Raw genomic sequence first — 16,552 nt, 5'->3', positions numbered from 1 at the left:
TCATGTCCATTCAAAAATAAAAGTTTCTGGCTGTGAAATTTAGGCTTCATTCAGGCACTATTGAACTTAGTCTGAGACAGTTCTTAACACAAAGAAAACTGAATTGTAGCTGCCTAAAAAACTCCACAGTCCAAGGGGGAGACCACAGGAAGTTGTGGAGCAACTTCAGAGACTTGACTTTGCAGAAGTCCTGATGTAGATAAACACATCTTCTGCTGGATCTAGCTTTTGAAAATCCTAATGCAGGAAGGAAGAATCTGGGTGGTAATGAGGATCCTAGTGCTCAGACAGTGATCTCAAGCCTGGGAATTATGTTTATCAGAAAGAAGGGATCTGTTTTTCTTCACCACTAAAATCCCAGCCTACTAGTTTAAAATTCCATCTCTCATACAAGCAACAATAAATAAGACCAAGCCTTTGCCAAAAGAGACAGAGAGAAGCACTTCCTACAGGACTGGCAAAGTCTACGAAATGCAGAGCTGTAAGTAAATCATCTCACTCCAGTCACAGGCTTGCATCCAGCAGAATAATTCAACACAAACTCCTTGGTGATTTATGCATCACGAGCAAAACCCCTGTGCTTTGCAATAAACAATGGCTGGAGTACTTGGGTAAGGCCTCTGATGAGAATTTCCAGTGAAGGGAGGGAAAACTCCCTAGAACTCAGCTGAAAAGTGCTGCCCTAGCATCAAACTCCTAAAATGCAGCCCATTTTCATGGGTGTATGGCAAGACAATAAAGGCCATTCATAAAGAAACTGAGGTTGTGGGGGGACAATGAGATCATGGAAAGGGAAAAGAGATATAATGATAAAATATTAATTTTTTACCAGCTCAGACTCTGCTGCAGAGTCCCACCTGCTTCTGGCCCCTTCCAGGAAACTCTCTGCTGTAAAACCTGGCAGGAAGGACACCAAGGATGATTGGATGCTGGCACAGCAGCTCCCCCTGCACCTAGAGCTTGAATGATGATGCGCTGCAAGCTGGACATATCACATGTTGGGAAGGATCTTCACTGTGCAGATTCTTGGAACTATAAAAAGATGTTGGCTTCAAAGTGCAATGGGGTTACAGTAGAAGATATGCTCAGATTATTGCCTCAGGCGTGTGTTTGGCAGAGCTTTGGAAAGGAGCTGCATGGACAAGTGCCAAAGATGCTGGTAGAGCTCATGGGCATTTTTCTACTTAGTGTTGTGTTTTTTCAATTACTGCACTTTCCCAGGCTTAAAGCTGTTCTCTCCTTTTTCCTAACACAGAATTCCTTGCAGACAGGCTCAGCATCTCTGTGAATATTGAAGATTTGCCTGCAAAACACAGTCAGGGAAGAATTGCAGGCACACAGTGCATCAGAGAGAGTTGTTCACTACATGTGAGATAACCAGATGCTAAAAGGGTGTTTCTGCCAAAGTGATTCTGTTCTACAAAAGAAAAAAAAAAAAAGATGGGATATTTGGTGAGATTAATTCGCAGTAATAACATAGAAGGCACAGGGAAGCCAAGGAATTAAAGCATACAGTAAAATCTCCACTTTGAGGATCAATAACCCCAATGTTAGCATAAGCAGTGACTGAACAATATTTCCTCTGGGACTGGGAATCACAGATTTTATTTTCAAGTCCTGAGAATTTTAGACAGTATGTGGAGCAAAAAGGAGATGAAGATGTGACTACATATTATGGTGAATGAAGAACTCATTTGTTCAGGCATTAGGCATGATAAAAGGGCTCAGTTGGGGCAAGCTGTACCACAAATTGATCTTAACCAGATATTTGTAAAGGAAGAGAGACCTATTTCTGAAGACACTAAAAACAACATTTTAGCAGAACTCCCCAGTTGTTATTTTATCTCTTCTTTAAAACTACCCTAAGTAGAGTAAGCATCCAGGATTGAGGGGTTTTTGGTGAAGGCTGATGAAAGAAGCAAAAGGTCAAAAGGCAAACCAGTATTGACAATTTGGGTGCCTGATTGTTTACATTGAGCACTGCCCTACACAGGCCCCAAGACACTCAAAGAGAAGGCAACAGTTTCCAGAGCTGAGACAGTCAAACTTCGGATCACAAGTCTGTCACTGCTTTAAAAACTGCCAGGGGAATCAAGGTCCTGGCTTTAGAAACACAGCATTCATGGCAGGAACAGGGTGGGACTGGGGACGCTCAGTCAAGAGCAGGTTCAATATGGGTACACCACAATGAAAGGCCAGAATTCATTACACACCACAGTGAAACAATTTTCCATACCAAAGGAAAACATAGTTAAAGATAGAAAGGAGGGAATATATTAGCTAGACACTTTGACTAACAGAAACTCCTGAGTTTTGATTCATGTTCTATACAATATAAATAATATTTTAGTTCACACACTTTCCTACCTGCTCCTGCAAAAGAGTTATTGCATACATAGTCTCAATCTTTACATGTCTTCCTAGTTTCAGCATTTACAGCAAGAGGCATTTGGAGCTTTGAAAGTAATCATGCTATAGATAATGTAGCCTGTTAGCTGCTAAAAAATTGGATGAAGTTCTAGAAATGGAAAATAGAAATAAAAATATGAATACCCATTAGAAAATGAGCTGGGGCCTTATAGAAGCAGTGATAATAAAATAAGCTCCACCACAATTAGAAATGAGCCAATTCTGCTTGATTTTCCTGGGGTGAGGTAATCTTACATTAATAGATCAAGAGATATAAAGGTGACCTCCTCTCTACAGGGATGGTCTGCTCCTGGAATTTCAGTTCCTACGTGGCTTTCCAGCTCCAGGTGCTTCAAGGGGCCCATTAAGAGGAAAAAAGTTCCAGTTTTCCATGAGTTAAGTCTTTGTTTCAGAAGGAAAACCTCCTCTTTGTGACATCCTAACCTTTGATTACGCCCATCATCTGTCATTTAGATCTAAGTGATAAATGTTGCATTACAGAAATAAAATCTATTATAAATTTCTACTGCACTTCTTACATTTGTGTGTATTTTCTTGATTTCCTATAAGTCATCAGAGGTGTACTGCTAAAAGATAGAAATGATGACTGTAAATAAGATCAAGGAATATTTGGTCCAAAGAGGGGGAAAAATTTCTTGAAAATAGTGCAATGTTGGAAGAGGTGAAGATGTGTGATCTCCATCCCAGGAGATTTCAAAATGCACAAGCAATTTGATCTGGCTTTCAAGCCAGCTCTGCTTTGAGCAGAGAAGGAGGTCTAAGGACAACCTATTAATTCTAAAATCATGTTGTTAAATTTTTTATTAATATTCAATAGCACGTAAAAATATAAAATCTGCTTTCTTTATGCAAGGTCATAAAACTCTTAGGGAGCATCCTCCATGTCTCTGGATCAACAGTAGCATCACTGCAGAACTTGCTAAAAACTGAGTTTGAACCAATCTTCATCAGAAAAGAAAATCATCAAAAATAGCAGAAAAATCACTGAGCCACAGATCTTTTTAAGAGTATTTTTTATATTACAGTGCAAGGATTGAGAGGAACTACTGCTGATTAGTGCATTCCTAAAAAAAAGTCAAACAAGAGAGACTCCTCTCTAGTGAAAATCAATACTTAAATTAGGATGACAAAAAAGGTGTGTTACAACAGACAGATCTCCAGAGCTCTGACCATTCTAAAACTGCAGCTTTCATTTTCTACTTTTTAATATATCTCTCAGGCCTTCATGATATCCAGACTGACATCCAGTATTTTTCATTCAGCATTTTAAGTACTTTTAGCCTAAGATATCTGTTAGCAAATAATTAGTGATTTTTCTCTCAAATAATTGTTTATTATCCTCTTCATGTGAGTTAAAAAGAAACAAACAAAATAATTGAAATTCATATTTGGACATTCATATGTTTTTGAAAATAAAGCACTGCATTAGGCAGACTGTGCATGCATTTTTATATCTGGATGTGCACTGAGAGATGAGATGTTGTAACATCTTACAAATCAAGCTTCAATTCACACTTGCACAATCTGCACTATATATTTCCTTAAAGTCTTTAACTGAAATTGTTCTGCTTTAGAATAAAAATATGTAACACACACTGTGTTCTTACTTGGTGAAGCCTTCCTTACTCACAGCTGCACTTCTTTTACCAAAAAAATTTGCTTTTTCTTATAGCCCAAAGCAGTCCACAAAGCCAGAGAAGGATATTTTTACAGATGAAGAGACAGGAGTAAATGAAATTGTTGGTGATTATTATGGTCCTTTATTTCCTTTTGCTATTAGGAACTTTAAAATTTTCTGAGACTGACTACCCGGTTAAATTCCCTGAGAATTACAGATATTAGAAGAGAATCCTCAATCTGTACCAAGAGTGAGCATAACAAATATGTGGTTCCTGTCTTTGGTGTATGATCAGCTGGGAACTGGCAATAACTGTGTGGTTGGAAGGAAGGTGCTGAGGCACCAGGAATAACCTATAATAATTCTATAGTGCCACATCTAATCTTCCAGCACAGACACTTGAATCAAAGAATGGCTTTCAGTTTGCATTCCTACTGAATAAGAACGAAACAATAATAGTTAAATATATGTTGCAAGCTGTATTTAAAAATTAGTAGCATACTTCACCAGAGTTATCTATTTGAAAACAGAAGGCAGGATAGGCTTTGAGTAAAAAAAAAAAAAGAAAAATGCTGCTTCACCTGTCCATCAAAGCCTGAATTTAAACTTAAGTTACACCAGGTAAAAAAAAAAAAAAAAAAAAAAAAACCAGAAATAAAAGTTGAGTATAATCTAAGAAAGGAGGGCCACAGTAAATTACCAAAAAGCACAAATGTGATGTCTGCCAAGGGAATAAGTATAAACATCAAGGCTAGGCTCAGATACCCCCGTGGCACTAAAGTGAAGAAACTCACTTCACTGGTAGAAAGAAGAAAGAGAGAGGTGGCCATTCTCCAGGTACATCTACACTAAAGCTCTAACATTACCCAGGAAATAAAAACCACATTTATTTTAGTGGTAACAGTCAAATTTGCAGTCAAGCAAATATGGAAGATAAAAGCAAGAAAGTAATTTCTGAGAACAGACAATCAATTGCACATGTCTGGTCTTCTTTTTGTTTCTCACAGAAGTTTAAACCACAGGATTTCTATGAAATCATATCAGTACAGTGAAACATTATAATGGAGACAGCAAAATACAAATGAAGATGGAGTGTAAGCAGATGTACCTCTATTTTTAGCCCAGCTGAGCTGTCAGGTCTGCTAAAACTTGAGAATTCCTCTAGCCAGTCACAGCTTAGTTAAACACTTGTAATATTTACTAACAACACAGCAGGTGCTGTAATCTCATTCTGAGTTTACCTGTTCCATCCCAGAGTTTGGGCCAGAGTAACTGCCATCCAAAAGGTACATAAATTTTGCACAAAACCTTTGAAGCAAAAAAGAGGGAATTCCAAAAGCCTTGCAGAACCTCAGTAGGGTTTGGTGGTCTCACTTCCACTTGCCAGTTTGCAACATCTTTCTCCCAGTAAGGAGCAATTTCTCTCACAGTAAGAGTTAGTGCTTAACTCTTCAAAAAAACTATGTGCAGTATTTCAGCTCAAAAATATAACAAAATGTTTGACAAAGCTTATTTGCTATCCATACTTCAAACAGCAGCTTTTGCAGGCAATCACATAAAAGCAGATCATATAATAAAAATGGTTGAAGTTTGATCAGTCAAAAGACAAACGGTAACAAACGCCATCTTTCTTATATATACAAATTATTTTAAAACAGATATTTGTTGAGGTTTTTTTCTATTTCTTAATATCTTAGTTCATTTCTTCCTAGATAGACATCTTATAAAGGAATATTTCTAGTCAGTAGTTTACTCAAATATTTTTTTCTTTACTCGGTGTTTATAGCACAAACAAAATACAATACAACAAAAACTGTTTTGTTTTGGCTTTCATTTAGTTACTGTGAGAAATCCTTAAATATCATGACCAGTTTGTTTTGTTTTATTTTAAAGCCAACTTCTATGTTTGTAAAGAAAAAAGTTATAAATATACAAAAAAACCCCACTGAGGATGCATATGGATGTGTTCAGATGAATAAAACTTGTAAAACCAGGAGTAAAAAATCAAATCAATCTCAAAACTGTCAAATACTTTTACACTGATTCATGATGTGAGCACCAGCTTCTGATTATTCACCAGATTTTGTGACCATATCCTCCAATAAAAAATTACCAATATAAATGTCAATTCTTCTTCTTTGAACAAATCAATACCTAAAATACCCCAAAAACTGAAGTATGACATTCTTCCAGGAATAAGCATGGTACAAAAGCATAGGTAATGATTGTTGGGTGTGTTTTTCTTGTAGTAAACTATCATCAGAGCCACAAAGAAAGCAGTGAGGACATTATTTTCAATGTTCTGATGAGTCCAAGATTTCACTTGCTGAAGTAAGTGGAAATTATTTCATTTGCATCACCTCAGAACCAGGTCCCTTCATGTTTTACACAAGTCCACATTACCTTATGAGATCAATAGGCTGAAACTTGTAAAACACTCCATATCTTGCCCATTCTTGATACAGCAACTAAAGAAAGAAAGAAAAGAAAATTTAAAATTAACTTGAAAAATGTTAATCTTTCTGTTTTCACAAACGTCTTCTAAGAGTTAAAAATATTTGCTGGACTCCTAGGGCTGCTAAATCCAGGAGAGCCCAGAGAAAACCTCTTTTGTCCCCCTGCTGGGGGCATCACACAAGGCCACATCTGCTGTTGGACATGCAGATTCACCCACAGCTTACAGAGAGCTCAAAGGAAGGACCAAATTCTACAGAAACTTCTTGCAGCAGGAGGGATCCAGCTGGAATAGGAGCAGTGATAAAAGAAAATCTCACAGGACCTGGGCTAGATTGACCACAACACACTCAACTGCAACAGGCAAGGAATTTGGGATAGTTTTGCTTATTATTCCCTCTTTCATTCCTGTGATTTATGTGACACAGCTTCACTGAAGAGGATTGTCCTGGCTGCCCTACTATTATATTCATATGAATACTTGTTCTTGCCTATTCAAAATCACCCCTTGCCATTATCCCCCAGCACTACCTACAAAATGTTTGCCTGATCATACTAATATATGCTTTCACTCAAATGTGCAAAAGAAGAAAGTTAAAACCATCACATTCTTTAAACTCCCTAAAGGCAGCTTTGAACACAGCTACACAATGGAATTTGAACAGCAAAAAGAATGTTCTGACCAATAGCATTCCATTTAGGAACAGGTACTTTCTGTAAGTTTATAAGGATTTTTTAATCTGCTTCTAATCATAAGGATGCTGCTCTAGTATATGGCAACTGTGGATTTCCCAGGTGTGTTAAAAAGCCCTCGTGGATTTTTTTAATGTCAAACATAGAGACAGCAATGAAGGGCTGCAAGTTGCTAGTGGGCCAAAAGCTTAAAGACTAAAGCAGTGTTTATACTCATGGAGAGTTATTATTCTGCTGCTCAATGCCTTTCTAAGAAAGATTTTCTTTTTTTTTTTTTTTTTGAACAGAAATCACACTGAAACTGGGAAATTCCTTTACTCTTAGGAAAAACTTAAACCCTCTCAGTTTTATATTTTCATTGCAAGTTTTTATTTCTCAGGATGGGACAAAAGTGTTGTGTCACTGTGTGTTTTCTCCAAAGAAATACTGAAGTATAAGGATTAACCTTTTCTGTTATAAACTGGTACATAAATCCCAATTACTTGTGCTGCCTTATTGGCATAAGTACCCTATAAGGACTCAGTTCCTTTTTTGGGCTTTTACAAGAGAAAATTGAATTTGAAGATACAGATAAGTTAAAGTGGGGGGGGGGGAAAAAAAAAAAGGGGGGGGGGGCAGAGGAAAAAAAAAAAGCTCAAAAATGCCCTCCTTTCTTTTAAACCTGATCAGGGTTCTTCAGGAAATTAAACACTGAGACTATTAGAATCAGATAGAAAACAGATGATGTTATGCATAGGAATACTACAGAAGATTCAAGACCTAGGCAGCAGGGACATATGTGAATAATCATTGAAGTATTTCTGGAAAGAAGCTTTTATGTTTTTAATACTTAACACTTCATAACTGAGCCTAATAGGCAGAATAAAAAGAGGGCAGCACAAAATACAACTAGTAAGGGGAATATTTTTCCAGACATTGGTCCTTCTAGGCTCTCTTCCCCCCCCCCCATTCCACAGTACCCAACCTTCCTCCATTGACTAATGTTCATTTAGTTTGTTTCTCTAAAATTTTTGTTTTTTAAGTCAGTAATCTCTGGAGCTGCCTCTTGGAGAAAATTCTGCAAGTCCAGAGCAGACAATTCCTTCATGAACAAGAAGTTCAAAGTAACAGACATGAATAAAAAAGCTCCTTTTATAGTTTGTTTTCCAACTTTGTTTTGCTTACCAAGGTTCATACACTAAATTAAATTGTATACGGCACATGAAGACATCTAGTGGCTGAATAGCAACATTATTTACCAAAAAACTACAAAGGTTTCAAATTTTACTAATTCAGCATTGGAGAAATCAGGTTTATTTGTATGACCTCCATTTGTATGAACTCAGTCTTCACAGTATAGTAAATATTGGAGGTTTCCAAATGTTCTCTTTTTCTTAATTCTTCCCTCATCCCTTCTCTCTCCTTATTATTGTCCCTTTACATTTCCTATCCTATTGTTTGTGTATCAATGAAAATAACATTAGAGAACAATATGGAAAGGATCTTAATAGATTATTTATTAGTAATCTATAAATCTAAATAAATTATTTAGTTAAATAGATTATTTTTTCCCATTTCTAGAAGTAAGCATATATATTAAATGCAATTTGAATTCACACTTTCTTTGGGGATTAATCGATTTTAATGTCTTTAGATAGCTAGAAACTTTATTTACAAAATATTTGGAAGCAGAATTTTAGAAATTGCATGCCATTGAGTTGAATGCACAATTAAATGAAAAGTAAAGCTATGTTTTATTTTAGTATCCACTGGCCTCCAGGAGCATTTGGTTAGGAAAATAAAATTATTATATGAGTTATTTCACAATTTTAGCTTCTTCACAGGTTGAAAATCTGGTCTATGTATGCAGAGGGAAACTGGAAGCATTTCAAGGTGTAAACTTCAAATTAAATTGACATTAAATTAAGATATTTTTATAATGTCTTCTCATCAAGATATTATAAAAATATTGCAGAAACATTTTTATATGAAGAAATAAAGGAAATATGTAATTTTAAAAATATGCATTTGTTAAAACATTTATTTGTTCATACAATGGCTAATGCTTTACAATGAGATTTAGAACAACATCTATTACATTAAATACAACATGAAGTAAATTTTCCAATGTATTTTACCTTTCTTTCATTCATGTCATCATTTTGGCCTTCATATTCACCCTGGAGAAAGAAAATAATTTAATAACCGATGTAAAAGCAGAAAAAATTAAAGAAAATTTCATTTCCTGTTCCTACATTGTTGATTTTATTTTTAAAGCACAACTTGAAAGGTTTTAACTTATATGAGTTTTCATATTACAATCACACTTAGAATAGATTTTCAATGTCACAGACAGCAAATAATAATGTCTATGAAGGGATGTCTCCTGTGTGACACCAGCAGAGAACTGGATTTTTAATGGTGCATACTTACATCATGAAGTGGGTAGGCTGCATCATAAACATTGTTTGCTATTAATGTGCCAATGCCTAAAAGAAAAAGAAAAATTCAGGTGGTCAACAGGCACAATTGAACAGAATAACAGAAATCTGTTATAACAGATTTTACACTTCATGACATTCCAGAATTGTATAACTGACAATTTTCAGAATGAGAATAGAGCAACATAGGAGTTCCTGGCTGTGGAAAACGTTTTTCAGAGAAACTCATTTCCATAAAGTGCTTTTTCTTCAGTGAGCACCACAGTGCAAAGACTCTTCAGACCACTTTCTGGCCCTGATAGCAAAGAGCCACGTGACTGAGGAGCAAAGCATCCAGAAGTTCTTGAATCTTTACAATGGTCAGCACCATGGATCCCCACTGGTCAACAATTAAAAGCAACCCCCACAAAAACTTCCACAGAAGTTTGTAGTTATGAAATCAGATGAGTTCTTGAGCTTACCTGAGCTTGAAGTGCATCAGGTGCATACCATTTTCACACTAGAGTTAAAAAAATTATTACTAGCCCTTTGATTTCTAATGTGTTATAGTGGCTTTTATTCCACTATAAACCAGAACAAGCTATTAAAGTAAAGAAAGCCTCAAGAGGCAAATATTTCCAATGGCAAAGTGCTCTATCCCTTCCTACTCTGTCCTTGAGTTTCTCTCCAGTTTTCTCTCCACAAATTCCAAAGTCTCCAGGAGGGTTCCCAGCAATCTGGAAAAAAAAGGCAGCATTCCCCTCTATTGCCCCACTGGAGACTTTTGAGCAGACCAAAACACAGAACAACACTGAGTAAACAGTTCAAAAAGCAGCACCTGCCAAATTATGTTTGAGAAATTGAGAATGCCTGATATTTTAAAAACCATATTTGCTTTCTGTTTTTTTAAGGAAACAGTAAAGCAGTCACAAATTTAAAAGTTTGGACTGGGAAAAGGCAAGTGGTTTTGGTTGAAAAAGAAAAAGCATTTTGTGTGGCTTTCACTTTGTTATGATTTCTACATAATTTCAAATATATATATATCTCCTGTTCAAGGAATCCTAAATTAATCTGTTTTCCTGTACTAAAAACACGTGTTATTGGAGCTTCCATGCCCCAAATCACACTAGGACTATGCAGAGTTTTGCTGCAGCACATTATTTGCCAGAAATATCACCCTTGGACATTGTGATCTGTCTATAGGTGGTCGAGCTTACAGAAAGATTTCCAGAAAATATGTCATACAGGGAGCACCATCACTTCTTTTCCACTAGGGAAACACGTGCCCTGATCTCACAAAGGTGAGAGAAAAGAGTGGAGAAAAGAGATTATGTACACCTGTATAAATTCTGAACCTCAAGAAATTAAATAAATTCTGAACCTCAAGCTCCAAACTTTTCAGCATTATCCCAAAAGTATCTTCAAACCAGTCATATTTAAGTCATATATTTCTCTAGGCAGCTCAGGGAGGTAATTTTTAAAGCCAAAGCAATAAAAATAACCTGGAAAGGTGAATTATTCAATTGAAATGGCAAGAAAAATACGGTCCTGCAAGAAATAATACAACATATTGCAATTGACATCTGAATTTTCCAAAGCAGATCATACAGTAATCAAACCCAATTTTATAACAATTCTTGAAATGTGAGTTACATGCCAGATGCTGCACCTGTAGAAATGTAAAGCCAGCTCCCATTACCATACAAACCATGGACTAGAAATTCTGATTTTATGCCTCAGAAAAAAACCACATTTACTTCAGTCTCTAATTTTTTCTTTTGCAAAAGAAGAAAAAGCCAGAATGTTTGTCCTGCTAGAAAAATCAATATTCTGTGAGATGCATAAACAATTCCTTTTAAAAGAGCACCTCTAATTCTCTTCCCTCCACCTTACCCATGCTGTTTCTGGCCTTTGTAGATGTGCGCTTCAAAATTTCCCTCACCTGCAAAAAAAGAACAATGGAATAACACACAAATCCTCTTTTAGCATGAATTTCATCATGGAATCAGCAATAAAACAAGATTCTAAAATAGGTGGCTTCTGAAGTGTCCATTTGCACAAATATTTAAGTCATTTAGCAGAATTTATTAATGGATTATCTGCCCTAACATTTGTGGCCTAAATCCTGCTGTGTCATGTCCCTGTAGAAGTGTTTGAAGTATAAGGACTATATTGAAGGAAATCTGGTTAAAGATTAGGAGCAGGGCTGAAAAGAGCTTTAAACAATGAAGAGGAGTCAGTAGCTTCCCTGCAGAGCATTTTCCACTCCTGAACCACCATGCAGTTCCAGAAAGGAATTCCTTACTTACATATATGTCAGGAATCAGTGCTCTACAAGAACACACAAATGCATAAATTAATAAAATTAGCAAAGTTGAGACTAAAACACTCCCTGTAAATCCCATTTTAACCCCACTAGCAAACCCCACTCAGCACAAGAAGACAAGGGTATTGTCTTACTATTCGGCTGCGGGTTGCATTGTCAAAAAAGTTGTCTTTGTCTTTGATGTTATACCTAAAACATTGAGGAAAAAGAAAATCAGCTCTGTTTTAAGACACGGAAGCAACAAGTAAGGCAACATATAAGATTCTAATTTAAAAGTCACTTTGAAACTACTGCTAATCAGAAAAACAGATGTTTAAAGGAAATATACATGACACAGTACAGCATAATAGAATGTGCTGTTAAGTCCCAGTCATTCAGAGCTCTACCAGGATTGCACTGATAGTGGGCATAAAAATGCAAAACTATTATCTAATATAAAATGCCTTTCGGGCAAGAAGAACCTCTCTATTGTTTACAGAAGATGATATTTTAATATTTTTCTTATAACATCCCCTCAACACTATAACATGCTGAGGTTATGTTATTAGGTTTCAACCAGCCTGATGTAGATGTTCATTACTCTTTTCCTGGCCACTAAACAGTCAGCATTTCACTTGATTTCAAATAACCATTCCACTGGAATTATGCTTTCCCTTAAACCTCAAAATCATCGTATGTGAAATTAGCTTCCCAGTTTATTCTCTTCCATCAATTTGACTCATATTCAAAATTAATTAAAATTGTCAGAGGGCAATAAATGAAATGGTGGGTCACTGTATTTATTACTGAATTTTATTTATTGGACATAAATACAAAGAGACACTTGGGAGGGAAAAAAGAGTGTTTCATGTCAAACTGGACCCAGAACTATTATTCTGAGTGAAAGGGCAGGTGTCAAGAATTCCTTATCTGCATATTATTAGCTGAGTTTTAATTGCTCCAATAAATCTATCAAGATAGAAAATACTGCCATATTTCTGCTAGCTCTTGCTTTTTTTCAAAACAGGCAGTAATATCCGTAACCAAATAATCAGGAGTTTGGTGGGAGGATTTCTACATTTCAAGCTAAACTTTTGGAAATTTTATTTGATGCACTGCTTCCAGTGCCTTAACCTGCAGAAGTAAGTAGAAAATTGGCAGAAAGTCTGTCCAGCTTAGATTTCTGTTAATCCACTGAAAATCTGGCAATTTTGGATATTTCCTCAGGATTTCCAGATATGCTCGATGAATTTCTGAATTTTAACCGAAATGTGGGAAAAAGAAATTACAAAACTGAAGTGATACATTCCAACTTTTTTCGTGGTCCATCACATTTTAAAGTACTCACAAATATATTTTCTCTCTGGAAAACGGGTAGGACAAGGTTTTCATCTTGGTATTTTCTTGTTGTGGCACCTGGGGTTGCAGAGGTTCAGTAAATTTGCACCATATTTCATTTAATGTTTTGAGTATTCCCTTTTCTTCTGTGATTTCATACATCTGAGGAAATAAAACTGTACATTAGCATGTCCTTTCAAAAATTACACTAAAATGAAGAAAGAAAAAAAAAAAAAAAGAATTTGCTGTACGCGTATGTTTAAACCCGTAATTAAAATAAGTGTCTTCTCTGAAGACATATTCCTATATAACTATAAGCACCTGAATCCATATGGGTTGCATATCCAAAAAGTTCCTGTCCCTCACAAGCTGCTTCCAGAAAAAAAAAAAAAAAAAAAAAAAAAAAAAAAAAACTCAGAATTGTTAATGCAAGAAAAATACAAGAAAAAGCAAAAGAACCAATTCTTCACCCAGAGCTCCAGGTACCTGCTCATCTCACAGTTAAATCACCTGTCCAGAAGGATGCTTTGACGGATAATACTCAGAACTTTAGTAAAATCCAGGGGGAAAAAAGTTACATCTACTCCCTTCCTCTCATCCACTAGGCAGGGAACCCTATAGTAGAAGGATATATAGTGAGTTAGCCAGGACTTTCCCCTTGTGAAACCTTATTGTCTGTGCCTGAGGAATGCTTTGTCCTTCAAATGCCTTTCAGTTGCAGATGGTGTGACTTTGTCCATAATTATTGCAAGTCCTGAGGTTGGAATATTAAGGATTTCATTTCCTGGCTCTTCCCTCTTGTAAATTGTAATAACACTGACTAGCTCCTAATCAGTGAGTACCAAGTCCTTTGGAAGTTGGATTGAAAGGGGTCCTGCTATTTCCTTCAGTACTCTGGGATCAATTCTCAAGGCCCCATGGACTTCTGAGCATCCAGTGGATACTGATGGACCCTTAAAAATTCACTGGCCACAAATGGAAAGCCATAAACAGTTCCTATAGCTGCAGGTCTCTGCCTCAGGACCAGGTAATTAAATTCCAAGATTATTAATTAAAATCCAAGATTATTAATATTAAAGACAGAGCCAAAAAAAGCACTGAAGGCCTCCATTTTTCCATTACTGTTTGTCAGGTGACCATTTCCAAGTATTGGTCCAATATTTAACCTTCTCTTGTTATTAACATACTTTGAAAAGTCTTTTAGTTGTGTGGCACAACACTGGCCAGGTTCAACTCTAGATGAGTTTTGGCCTTTGGTGTTTTCTCTCTGAATATGTGAACTACAGCTTTGTAAACTTCCTGTGAGGCCTGGCCTTGTTGATGGAGATGGAAAATTTCTTTTTCTTCTCAAGCTCCACAAGGAATTCCCTGTTCAACCAAGAATTCATGGAGCACTCAAAAGCAGATTCCTGGGGACCAGAGCTTTGAGTTTGCTCTCTTGAAACCTATGGCAACAACTCTGCTGACCTTTTTTGCTCTCATTAGACTGAATATTTTAAACTCAATCATTTTGTGGTTGCTGTAGCTAAGGCAGCCTCCTACTACCACATATCCCACATGTCCTTCTCTATTCACACATATCCAGTCTGGGAGGGCATCTTTCCTATTTGGCTCACTGAATCCTTGTGGCAAAGTATCATCATCAACACCATTCAGGAATTTCTCAGACTTGCTTGTCACAGCAGTGCAGTATTCCCAACAAATGTTTGGGAAGTGAACATTTCCCATAGGCACAAGAAATTTCTCCTGGTTGCCCATGGAATAATTCATCAGCCCTACAGAACACTCAGTGACATCTGCCTTGTTTTCTGTCCATATAATCCTCACCCAGAAGCTGTCAACATTATAATCCCTTAAATGCAGTTTTTCCCTTCCATACAGGACAACTCCTCCACCTCTCCATCTCTGCCTATCCCTTCTGAACAGTCTTTACTTCCCTATCCCAGCACTCCAGTCACAGGATTCATTCCCTCAAGACTCACTAAAGCCAGAGACATCACAGCTTTGGCCACAGAGCAACCCTCCCAGTTGTTCTTATTTCTATCCCTTATTCATGTTTGAGCTTAGCACAGTCTTACTCACCAAAATAGCTCTATTGTCATATCCAGAAGTTTATATATAGTTAAAAGGGCTCAGAGGGTACCTTTCCCCAGCATGTCTTATATTCTGAAACATGATTTAAAACTAAATATTTGGGAAAAAAGATATTTGTAAACAATTCATGTTTAGAGGTGGATAAATACTTTCCCCTGAAAATGCCCCTTTTTTAACAGTTTAATAGGATCCTTGAATAAACAAAAATAGCATCACAGCAAATGCCTAATGTGCTTTGAGAGCAATATTTTGTATCTTTGAACAAAACCAGAACTTTCCTTTTAGTGGTTACTGTCAGATATTTTTTTTTTATATATTGCCAATTCCCCAAAATACAAGTTTTCAGCTTCTTCAAAGTAGATTTTTTTCCCCTCAAAGGAAATTCCTTTTTCAACTGTTTTTAATTCCAAAAAAACACCCAAACCCTAGGCATCAGTAGAGCTTTCCTGTCAATCTTCTTTCTGGTAGTGCTGCCATTTCTACAGCTAGAGGTGACAGAGGAATTCTTTTTTATTTTTGAAGATAACAGAGGATTTTTTTTCTTCCACTCAGAGGAGAGAAGGGGACACAGAAGTGTTGTGAATGGGGAGGGTGCCATTAGAGATTATCAGCTGCTGGACAGACCTTAACCCAGGCCAAAATCATAGCAATATTCATCAATTAAAATAATATAAAATTTACTTTGGTGCATCTGCAAAAAACTTGGGAGGGAAAATTCCCATGAGGGCAGAAGGAGGAAGAAATAAGCAGGCATAAAAAATGCATAAAAGGAATTGATTTTGGAAGGGATCAAAGAGAGGAGTTGAATATGTAGAAAGTTTCTATGGGTAATGTAGCTGTCTAAAACCTATTCATTTTAAAAGGTTGATTGGGAATATCCTTTTTCTCCCTCTGGCATGCAAGCACATTAAGAGTATGCAACATTGATTTGGCCAGTCTTTTGATAATGACATCTTGTTACAGCATGAAATGTGAACCACAATGAAGCTTTTGGTGGGCGAAAACAAGAGGAAAAACTCAAACAAACAAATAAAGATCAAATAATGCAGTGGGAGAAAACAAAATCAATTTTTTCTTTATTTCTAATGACAAAGAAATAAGTGGGTTTTAGTGCAGGTGATGAGTATAACTAACTGAAAGCATAAGACAGTTCCCCCCACTGCAGTGGAGTTGTTAACCAATGGACTAAATAATTTCAGGAAGACAGATTGGGGGATTTGC

At 36.5% G+C, this 16,552-nt stretch overlaps 1 protein-coding gene across 1 annotated transcript in view; it reads right to left on the bottom strand.

Moving 5' to 3' along the window:
* Window positions 1-16,552, bottom strand: part of ANO2 (anoctamin 2) — a 146,167-nt gene that overhangs the window by 97,660 nt on the left and 31,955 nt on the right. Inside the window, exons 5-10 of the mRNA XM_066319578.1 lie at window positions 13,248-13,399; window positions 12,055-12,109; window positions 11,488-11,536; window positions 9,608-9,663; window positions 9,313-9,354; window positions 6,452-6,516 (exon numbers count right to left, since the gene is read on the bottom strand). Of these exons, the coding sequence (XP_066175675.1) occupies window positions 6,452-6,516; window positions 9,313-9,354; window positions 9,608-9,663; window positions 11,488-11,536; window positions 12,055-12,109; window positions 13,248-13,399 (419 nt within the window). The remainder of the gene's footprint in view (window positions 1-6,451; window positions 6,517-9,312; window positions 9,355-9,607; window positions 9,664-11,487; window positions 11,537-12,054; window positions 12,110-13,247; window positions 13,400-16,552) is intronic.

The sequence above is a fragment of the Sylvia atricapilla genome, chromosome 5, assembly GCF_009819655.1.
Source record: "Sylvia atricapilla isolate bSylAtr1 chromosome 5, bSylAtr1.pri, whole genome shotgun sequence".
NCBI lineage: Eukaryota > Metazoa > Chordata > Aves > Passeriformes > Sylviidae > Sylvia > Sylvia atricapilla.
This window is presented reverse-complemented; position numbering and strand designations above follow the sequence as displayed.